Source organism: Ochotona curzoniae, unplaced genomic scaffold (genome assembly GCF_017591425.1).
Source record: "Ochotona curzoniae isolate NIBS_2020 unplaced genomic scaffold, NIBS_Ocur_1.0 contig_291, whole genome shotgun sequence".
Lineage (NCBI taxonomy): Eukaryota > Metazoa > Chordata > Mammalia > Lagomorpha > Ochotonidae > Ochotona > Ochotona curzoniae.
Genome location: NW_024465649.1, coordinates 11,919,300 through 11,930,085, shown reverse-complemented (window position 1 = coordinate 11,930,085; position 10,786 = coordinate 11,919,300). Strand labels below are relative to the sequence as shown.

General features: G+C 54.2%; 1 protein-coding gene across 1 annotated transcript; it reads right to left on the bottom strand.

The window, feature by feature from the left end:
• Positions 1-7,842: 7,842 nt before the first annotated feature.
• Positions 7,843-10,211, bottom strand: PARS2 (prolyl-tRNA synthetase 2, mitochondrial). Its single transcript, XM_040978490.1, has one exon. It carries the CDS (start codon positions 9,770-9,772, stop codon positions 8,345-8,347), a length of 1,428 nt encoding a protein of 475 aa, XP_040834424.1. The 5' UTR covers positions 9,773-10,211; the 3' UTR covers positions 7,843-8,344.
• Between the last annotated feature and the right edge of the window lie 575 nt (positions 10,212-10,786).

Below are 10,786 nucleotides of genomic sequence, written 5' to 3'. Positions count from 1 at the left end.
TTTCCCTCTGCAGTGAGAACACATTTCCCGCGAAGGGCTCCTCCTCCACTCGGGTGCCCAGTGGAGCTGAGCCGCAGCAGCTGGCCTGCAGCCCCCTGATTATTCTACAAAAGAGATCTTAATAAGCACTGAGATTTGAGGGTTGTTTGTCTCTATAGCAAATCTGACTAATACATCATTAAACTCAAACCAGCTGCTGGCCTCAAGATGGGCTAATTAGCAGGTTTGTGTTGTGTGCACTGTTGTTTGGGGAAGAGAAACTGCCTGTGGAGTATTGACTGGGAATCAGGCAGCTTGCCTGAAGGTACAGGCCATGCCAGGCCAGCCGCTCTGAGCCTGCTTTTGGCCACAGTTAGACCTTTCTGTCTTATTGCCTGGTTAGGGACTCCTCGCCCATTGGTCAGAACTCTGTGTAAAGGGCCTAACTTTTATTTAGTTAATTGAGAGGGACACAGGAAGGAGCATATTAAGGCACTGCCTACAATGCTGGATGCTAGAATCCTATACTGGAGCACTGATTCAAGTCCTGACTGCTCCACTTCTGACCCAGCTCCCTGCTCATGCACCTGGGAAAGCAGAGGAGGATGGCCCTAGTCCTTGGGCCCCTGCACTCATGTGGGAATCCTGGATGGAGTTCCAGGCTTCTGGTTTCTGCCTGGCTCAGTTCCAGCCATTGTGGCCATTTGGCAGTGAACCACAGAAGGAAGATCTCTCTCCCTTGTCCTGACCCCCATAACTCTGTCTGCCTTTCAAGTAAGTACATCTTTTCTAAGAGGAGTTCCCAGCTGCTGACTCACTTCCTGAATGCCCATGGAGGCTGACTAGGGCTAGGGCTTGGCCAAGCTGGAGCCTGCAGCTGGGGATGCCTTCCAAGTACTCGCTGCCTCCCGCCACCCCACCTGCCGGGGCACATTAGGGGAACCTGGGCTTGGGCACAGAGCTGAAGCCTGAACCCAGGCCCTCCGGCTTTGCCAGACGCCCACCGCAGCAAACCTGACACCTAGTGATGCCAGCAGCCACATCCTCTTGAGGTGCTCTCCCTGGAGCTTCACGGCAAGGAGTCCTGGGATGCAGGAGCACTGAGAGTAACATGACGTGGGAGGGAAGAGGCCATTCCAAGTGAAGCCCGGAGGCGCTGACTGTGGCCAGGCCTGTTGGACATGGTGGGCGCAGCCCTAAGGCTGGCAGTAACCCAGGGCCCATCTGCATCCAAGCTCTGTGGATGCTGACACTCCCTGCAGCCCAGGCGAAGTGGTGAAATATGTAGACTCTGAGCCAGCACGGCAGGCCTCCAAGCTCAGCTGTGCCACCTACCAGTTGTGTGATGCTGGGCACTCCCCTTGAGCTCCTGTGCCTCAGTTTCCAGATCCATAGGGAGTGTCAGCAACATTATGGGTTCAGAGGATTAAAGGGCTGGCCCTAGGCACTGGTTAGTGTTCAGGTAGCACTAGTCTGTGGCCAGCACGTGCTCTTTAGCGATGTCCTCTGCCTGGCTAAGGGACCTCCCAGGCTCTAGGATGGGCCTCTCCACCAGAGGCCCACCCCTCAGGAGTTGTCTGGCTCCCAGAGATGAAGCCAGCCTGAAAAGAGCCCTGGCTTAGAGTCCTGGGTAGAAAGCCCAGTGCCTGGAAATTTACTACCAAGTTCCTGTCATGTCTGGGCCTCACGTTTTCCATCTAAGAAATGGGGACAATATGTTAGGAAAGCAGCACGTCCCTGTAAGGTGCATTGTTTATGTAAGCAGCATGAAATGTGAGTCCCCACCTGCAAGATCATGTTCAGCCAGCACTCGGCCTCGTTCTTGATATCCCACAGGCACTAATATGGATTATCTCTGCCATGGAAGGCTGTGTGCAAGTCACCACTCTCAGCCCCAATCTGACCATCTAAGTTGAGGCAAAAACGCCACCAAACCTGGGGGATCAGGAGCACCATGGGACGCAGGATGGTCAATACCATAACCTGCTGCCCAGCATACCCCAAGCACTCAGCAACCCTAGGAACCTAGCAGAGGCATGAGATAATCCCATCCCTTCCTGAGACACACCTGAAATGAATGTTGCCCTGGTGCATGCCCCAGAGGGAGGCGAGGAAGGCTGGGAGCAGGACCCTGAGGTGGCCCCAGGGCTCCTGCCCATGACCTTGGCATCCCCTCAGGCAGTTTCTCCAGAGGTCTGTACCAGCTGGTGCTTAAAGGGTACAGGGAGAGGCCAAGCTGAACCCTCAGCCTTCAAGTTGAAGGGCAGTCCTGTGTACCCATATATGCTGGCTCCACTCAATCCTGACCTCTGCTGGCTTCCTCCTCCCCACTGCCCTCACCAGCTGGACCATGGTTCTCATACACCATACTGCTGCAGTCCCTGTGCCTGTGCCCAATTCTGTCTGCCTACTGCACCTGCCGCAAACTTCCCTGCTGCCAGCTGAGCTGGCCCCTGCCCCATGCCCAGCTCCATCCTCACCCTCCAGACACCTGTCCTGGCCCCTGGAGCATTGCCCTGCACTCAGGTGTCTGCGCACCCCAAACCCCAGCAAGTAAAATGGGTATTCATCTCAGTGCCCAGCACCTGACACAGTGGGAGTTGTGTGTATGTGTATGTGCTGGCCAGTGCACTGAGTGGGTGGATGGGTGAACAAATGAAGCATTTAATGAATGGAAGAATAAAGCACTGTCCTGATCCTGGACCGCCACTTGCTCACACAAGCATCAGCAACAGCATTCCCAGACTGAAACCCCCCACAGCCACCCTACACTTCCAGGATAGCTGCTCACCTGCCAGGCCCACAGGCATTGCCTCCTCTAGATCCTGTTGTCCTTTCTGGTTGCCAGCACATGGAGGCTGAGGGAGCACAGGGTGGCTAGGGTGCACCTGGCATTCTGGTGTTTGCATGCTCAGAGTGCAAGGCCTCCCTCCACCCTGAGCTTTCTCAGGGCTGGGCCTTGCAGCCTCTGACCTGCAGAAGGAAGGACTAGAACTTGACTAGGACCAAGTCTGCGCCGTACCCAGCCCATCCTGCTTAGTGAGTGTGCCTCGTCGGGTCCACAGCACCAGAGCCTCAGCCCAGAGGCCCTGCAGCTGCAGCAGGTCTTCAGGAGCCAGGACAGAGGACTGAGTGCATGCCAGGGCTCTGGGTGCACTGCAGGGGACCAGCAAGACCCTGCTTCTTACATGGGAGGTGGGGCTAACCCTTGTCCCACTGTGCCCATGTCTTGGGCTCCAGTAGCCTGCGCAAGGACTTAGGCCAGAGAAGCCTCGTTTGTGGTGGTGGAGGTGAAGGAGGACAAGACATCTGCTCCTGTATCCACACCCCTAGATGGAGGGCAGAGCATCTGCACCCTCCACCCTCAGGACCCCTCCCTGAAGGAGGTAGGGCCGCCTAACTTCTGTCTGGAGAACTGGCACCAAAAAGCCCTATGAACCCACTGCCAGCAGGTGCACAAGCTAGGAAGGGGTAGATTCTGGCCAGCACTCACTCAGAATCCCGGCACTGTGTCCACCGCCACACATGGGTGCTCTTTAAATGTAGCAGCCACCCTCTCGAGTCCATGACCTCAATTTTATACAGAAGGTAGGGGCACACAGTCACTCCACTAGTGGGTGTCAGAGCCAGAACCTCATTCATTCCTCCTCTCTAGTGTGCCCTTAGTCTGTTTCCTTGGGAACATTTATCCTGCACCTGTCACAGACCAGCCATCAGTGCCTTCAGTGTCACATTATTGAATGGGACCTGTTCCCAAGAAAACAACCACACCATGTCCTTGCCCTTCTCTGAGCCCTAACAGCCCCTTTCCCTCATCTGTGTCCTGGGTGTGTCATTCAGGGTCATTCAGGACCTGAGCCCTCACCACCTCTCCAGCCGACTGAGGCCAACCACCCTGGATGTGATCAGCTGTGGGGCAGGAGGGTAAAGTGGCCGAGTGCCTGCACTCCAACCCCAGCTCCGGCTCACCAGCCGCAGGCCCTGGGCACGTGGTGGAGGCTCCTGTGCCTGTCTCCTGGCCTGCAGTGTGAGCAGGCTAACTGCCTTCCCCTGCAGCTGCCAAGGAGCTGGAGTGAGTGATGTGAACCAAGGGAATCCCCCACACGAAGTGTTTGATCAATGACTCTTAGTTTTTCTTTTCCCAGCTTGTCACATTGGGTCTTTGCACATTCTTTCTTCTGCCTGGACCATTCTTCCTCCCAATTTCTGCTCTCTCTCCATTCCCAAATGTTTTCCTGTCACTATGTAACACCTACTTTTCAATCTAGTTCTACTGCCTCCTCCAGGAAGCCCTTCCTGCTTGCCCTACGCCTCCCCTTGGCACCAGTACCATCACTATTCTCATCATGGGACACGTCTCCCATACTTCTGTACCAACTGAGCCAAGAACCCTGAGCCGTGTGCTTATACTGCCAGGGCCTACCTAGCACCACACTTGCTCAGCACCTGGGTGGTATACAATAGGTATTGGTGGGCGGCAAGACGAAGAAGTGGGTTATTCTGAACGTCCAGGGGTAGTGACATTCAAGAAAGAACTGGGGAGGAAGTGCCCGGTGAGGAAGAAGCCTTGCACATGCATACCGCGGGGTGTGGCGTGCTGGCCTGGCCGTGACCACAGTGGCCATGGCCAAGCCCTGGGACTTCATGTGGGTGGGCTCACCCATGACACCACCCCCAGAACCCCAGCCCCAGCAGTTGGTTCTGCAGCACCATTCTACTTGCATTCTACTGCTGGGCACTTGGCGGCGAGGTTAGGTAATCCACTCATGGTGAGCTAGCTAGTGGAAAGCAGAGTCAGGACTTGAATTCAGGACTCTGCTAAACCCTTCAGGAGACGGCAAGACCAGCCCCAGCCTCTGAGGATGCTGCAACAGACTCAGGCACCCTTGCCCTGCCCATTGCAGCCCTGCAAAGTCCTGATGCCCACGGAGTCAGGCAATGTCCCCAACCCAGTGATAAGGACCTGCGACCTGCACAAACCCCAACAGAGTCCCCGCACTCCCTCAGGCTTCCAGTCAGCCAAGGGGCTTTGTGAGTCTTTGCAGCCAAGTGCGGCTCTTGCACCGGGCATCCTCAGTTCTAACTACTGAGTGCCTCCTGTTCTTTCTCCTGGTCCCACAGTCAATTAGTAAAGGACCATTAAGCTTCAACAGTGCAGCTCATTAGCAACCTTGGGTCACCTGCACGAACATGGAGCCTAACTGACGCCCCCCGTTCTGCTGGCTCCCAGAACACCAGCCTTTCCTCTGTGTCGAGTATCCCTTAGGATATGAATGGCTGCCACTTCCCAGGCACTACTATAGACTGGCTGCAATGGTCCCCATTTCACAGACGAGGACACTGAGGTGCACAAGATTGTGCAGCTGTTAACTGGCCCAGGCAGGCTAACTCCAATCTCATCTGGGTCACCGTCATTCTCTTAAAATTAAGGAACATACTTTGTTGGCTTTCCTAATGTTATTTAAACTTGCCATAAATGTTTCCCCATTTTCTACCTGGAATTTTTCTTAAGTCCTTTTGGCAGCTCTAAAACAAAGGCATCTGCAGTCATGGCTGTGTAACAATCCATTCCAAAAGCACTCTGCCATCTTGGCAGGAAACATGTTGGAGAAACTCCTTGGAGACCTGGCATTGAAGCAGTTAAGGAAATGGCAATTTTTGGCAGGTTTCTGTAAAGCTCCTTTATTGATAGTTCAGGTGTTTCCTCCATTAACATGGAATATTATTGGAGCCTTGATTTATATCCTAAGCCTGATTTATACTGTGGTCTTGCTGCACACCAGCCTTTGTCCCTGAGTGTTAATTCCTTCAAACAGTTCACAGCTGAGACTGCTTCTTCATCTCCCCAAGGGATGAGCAGTGAAAATGGCCTGCACCTGCTGATGTGCCAGGATCCTCAATGCTTCAGGTTACAGGGCAAAAGGTACCTGCGGTGAGATCAGCAGCAAGGGAGCTACACAGTATGCATGTATGTTTTTTTCTCGAAGGAATGACAACACAGCACACGCCTCACCAAATTTTGCTTGTGGCTTTCCCCAAGGAGGCAGCTAAAGCATTCTCCCTGGGCAACAAGATCCAGGTCTTGAGATAACAAACAGCAGGATCTGTGCTCACATGGCAGGCTGTCCTGAGTTGCTCCAGCAAGGGGAGTTTGTCAAATGCAGACCAAGAGCCAAACCTGTCCTACATGAGAGCTCAGTAACCACAGGCTGCCCTGCAAAGCAGGTGCCAGGAGCATCTCAGCAGGTACAAATGTGCCACACAGAGAGCAGGCCGTTCGTCTCAGGCCATGTCCCTGGGAAGTGCTGAGTCCAGGACTGTCTCTTCGTGGCTCTGATCTCCCCCATCATGCCGCCCCTGACTAGTAGAAACAGCGCTGGGTTAGTGATCAGGACTCTGTGACCTTGGGCAAGTTGCTGTCTTCTTCCAGTTCATCCCCCCCATGTGCTCAAAGTCTGACGCAGCTAGTCTCCTGAGGGGATGTGATGCTGGGCCTCACCAGGGTTCCCCACTTAGCATGGGGCAGCTCATTCCAGCTTCAGGAACCATTAAGCTGGCCTTCCATAAATACACACGCTTATGGAGCAAGAACTTAGTTAAAAATCTGACCGCCAGCTCCAAGCCTTAACAGCTGTGTGTCCTTCAGTAAACTGCTTAAAGGGCGCCTCAGTTCCAAGATCTGGAAACTGTATTTAAGTGTGCCTCATAGCATGGGCCTGTGCAGGCCCTCCACACATTACAGGACCATGGTTCATTTCCTCTGCAACTGCCCAGTTTCCAGGAGACCTGGAGAAAGCCACTCTGCAGTCCCCCAGAGAACTGTCTGCTTCCAGTGCCCTGGCTGTGCTACTCTAGTCAGGACCTCATGGAGGTACCAGGGGGTGGGAGGCTGGTGCAGTGTGTAGCCAGGGGAGGAGCCTTCTCCTTGTCACTCTAGGTTCACTCTCAGCTGCTTCTCCTAGCCTGAAAATCTGCAATACTGCAGGGGATCCCTGGACCCAGGAATCTGCATTGGGAAACATGACTGTGTGCTTGGGGGTGGGCTTACATCCACAATAGTAGGTCTCCAGGAAGCTGCTTAACAGGAGTCAGCCAGAGAGCAGGGTGCACAAGGAAACAGCTCAAGCTCCTGGCCCAGCATTCAGTGGGCAGCCCATGGACAAAACAAGGACCTACTGGGACCCCAGGAGGGAGGCAGAGGGAAAATCCATGCCCTGGGGCTGTGGAGCAGGTGACCGGAAGCTGGTAGTTCTTATGTCTGACCTTGCCAGATTCTTGTTAGACTTGGATACATAATGACCTTACAGGGTCAAAGATGGAAAAGCTAGCCCTGCCCAAGTGACTGTGGACGAGCAATGGGACTGGGTGGTGGCTTGCCATGGTCGCTCCAGTCCACTCCCAGTTTTCCATGGGATTCTAGAGTGGAAACACTCTCCCCATCATGGCTGAGATCTGAATGCACCCAGGGCCAGATCCCACAGCTACAGAAGCCTGCTGCTCTCCCAGTGGGAAGAGACTTTTAAAAACACATCTTCCCAATCACCCTCTTTTTTTTTTTTTTTTGCGGGGGGAAGAGGTGGGTGAAGGCAGCACAGAGCAGAAAAAGGAGTGTCTCTGGATTTTGACACACTCTAGAATCACCTGGAAAACTTTAAATAGCAGGTGTCACGTTACCCTTGCTGCAAGTGAACATGCCAGGCGCGCTCTCACTGTCTGACTTTATTGGCTCAGCAGGGTATGGTCTCAGTGCTTGTGCTGCCTCAGCAGGGTCAGGCTCTGCAGGTGGCTTTGGCGACAGCAGCCAGCACTTTCAACCCTGTGGGAGGCCCAGGTGACAGATAGCCAGACGTCCCCAGTGACAAATGTGAAGACCAGATCTGGTTATTTTCTCAGGCTACAGATGGGGCAACTGAGGCGGCGAGGGACCACGTCCAAGTCACCAGGCAGGGCGGCAGTCACCTCACTGCTTCCTGCCCTACACTCTCAGCTCAGCTTTGCAGTAGTGGGGCCCTGGAGGGTCTGCTCCCCAGACACAGTACAGCCGACAGCCCATGATCAGATTGTGTGTATGTGTGTGGGGGTGTCCCTTTGGCCACCAGTCCTGGCCATCCAACACCTGGGAAGCTCTCAGCCTCTCAGCAGAGGCCTAAAAAAGGAGTGGACATGGCAGCCTGGCCAGTCCAGAAAGAGGGACTGAATTAAGGACTTTAAATACAAATGATGTGACATAATAATGGGCTACAAATCAGCTTCCCCAACAAGGGCTGACGGTCCACGAGCGGCCCCAGGTCTGGAGAGACCAGCCCAGGCAAGGAGTGTGCGAGCACGCAGTGCTGTGATGCAGTCAGGGCTGCATGGTGGGTGGCTAGACAACCTGCACTTGGGCCAGTAAGTCCAAGACTCCCTCCTCAGAGAGGAAGAGCGACTCCCCGGTATTCTGGCACCAAACCTCCAAGCGGGCAGGCTCCTCCAAGGCCCGCTTGCCAGCAATCACCACAAAGGGGTAGCCCAGCTTGTTGGCATCCTTTAGCCTGTTTCCGATGGTCAGGTGGGTCCGGTCGTCCAGCACGACCTCACCGCGGAGCTGGGGCACTGCCTCCACAATGCGATTATACAGGTGCCCCGTGAGCTCCGCAGCTGCTGCCTCCTTGCTGCCCTTCTTAGGTGGGATGAGGCACACTTGGTACGGGGCCAGGAGATGGGGCCAGCGTACACTGTCTTCTGTAGCTAGAGCTTCAATGGCAGCAGCCAAGATCCTGGTCACACCCAGGCCGTAGCACCCCATTTCAGCCAGGCATGGCTTGCCCTCAGCATTGGTGAACTGGGCTTGGAAAATAGAGGAATACTTGGTACCCAGGTAAAATGTGTGCCCCACCTCAATGCCCTTGGTTTTGGTTAGTGGGCCCTGGCACTTGGGGCAGTTTGTCTGGGAAGAGTCCAGCGTTTCTGTGTTGGCCGAGAAGCTGCAGCTGGGACAGACCACCAGCCGGTCCTCCCCGATGTCCACCAGCAGCTGGAACTCGTGTGACATCGTGCCCCCGATGCTGCCTACGTCCGCCTGGGCCTGCACGACCCTTAGCCCCAGCCTGTGGAAGAGGCTGTGGTAGGCGTCACACACTAGGCCATAGGTGTGCTGCGCAGCCTCCGCAGAGGAGTCAAAGGTGTACATATCCTTCATGTAGAACTCCCGGCCCCGTAGAAGCCCAAAGCGGGGCCGGGGCTCATCCCGAAACTTCCTTGTCACCTGGTACAGCAGGAATGGAAGCTGCTTGTAGGACAGATTCTTCTGGGAGGCAACCAGGGCTGTGATGACTTCCTCATGAGTGGGCCCGAGGCAGTACTCCTTGCCATGTCTGTCTCTAAGTCGTAGCAGCTCTTTGTCCATCAAGTCCCACCGCTGGGTAGCTTGCCAGAGCTCCGCCGGGCTGAGGCTGGGCAGGTCGACCTTCTGTCCCCCAATGGCCTGCATCTCCTGGTCTATCACCCGCACAAGCTTCTCCAGGGCACGGACGGTGTACGGCAGGAGGTGGTAACAGCCAGGGCTGGCTGGGGCGATCAGGCCCACCTGCAGCATCAGCCGGTGGCTCTTACAAGTCAGCTCGCCAGATCTGCCCTCCTGGGAGAGCACCTGGTCTTCGCGCAGGTTCTGTGGCTGGAAGATGCGAGAAAGGAGCAAGCGCTGTCCCTTCCCTGGGGCACTGTGGTGAGACCTGCAGGGAACATGTCCCTGCAGCTGGCGGCTGCCGGCAGCGAGGACGGACAATGCTCTGCATCTTGCTAGCAGCCCTTCCATGGGAGCTCAGCTGGAGAGGAACCGCACCTGGAGCAAAACAGCCCTGTGGAAATAAATGCAAGTTTGTTTTCCAACACCCTGAAGGCGTCGGCTCAGTGTTGCCACCAGCACACTTCCAACACAGCTACTGATTCACAGATGAAAATGTTCCCATTTCCAATTTCCAATATCCTATTAGATCACAGTTTTACTTCTCAGTACCTCCGAATTCCTTTCAAACAAAACTTAGTATTTTTCTGATTATAAAAATCTAACAGGCAGCCAACATGTACACAACCAGTTAGGCTATACGTTGTCTATGATGCCGGTATCTCATATGACCACCAGTTCAAGTCCTGGTACTCCACTTACTCAGATCTCCACTCACATGCCTAGCAAAGCAGGTGAAGAAGGCCCTCGTGCTTAGGCCACTGTGCTCATGTGGGAGACATGGATAGAGTTCTAAGCCCCTGGCTTATGCCTGGACCAGCTTTGGCTGTTGTGGCCAACTGGCAAACTGGGAACTGAAAAAGTAGATGGAAAATTTCTCTCCCTCTCTTTGACTTCTTCCCACCCTCTCTCCAAGTCTATCTTCAAATAAACAAACACAATTCTTAAAAACAAACAAACAAAAACACTTTTTAAAAAAAGATTCATTTTATTTGAAAGTCAGAGAATCATCCATTTGCCAGGTCACTCTGCAAATGGTCATCATGGCTGAGACTTGGGCTGGGCCAAAACTGGAAACCAGCAGCTTCTTCCAGGTCTCCCATAGTTAGCAGGGGCCCAAGTACTTGGGCTATCTTCTGCTGCTTTCCCAGGTGCACCAGCAGGAAGCTGGATCAGAAGTGGGGCAGCTGGGACTTGAACTGGTGCCAATACGGATACTGGCACCACAGGCATCAGCTTAACCTGCACACCTCAACAACAGTCCCACTACATTTTTAAAAAATTAAACATCTAAGAAGGGATGAGCGCTGTGGTGCAGCATGTTAAGCTGTTGCCTGGGATGCCTGCACCCCATCTGGAAGAGCC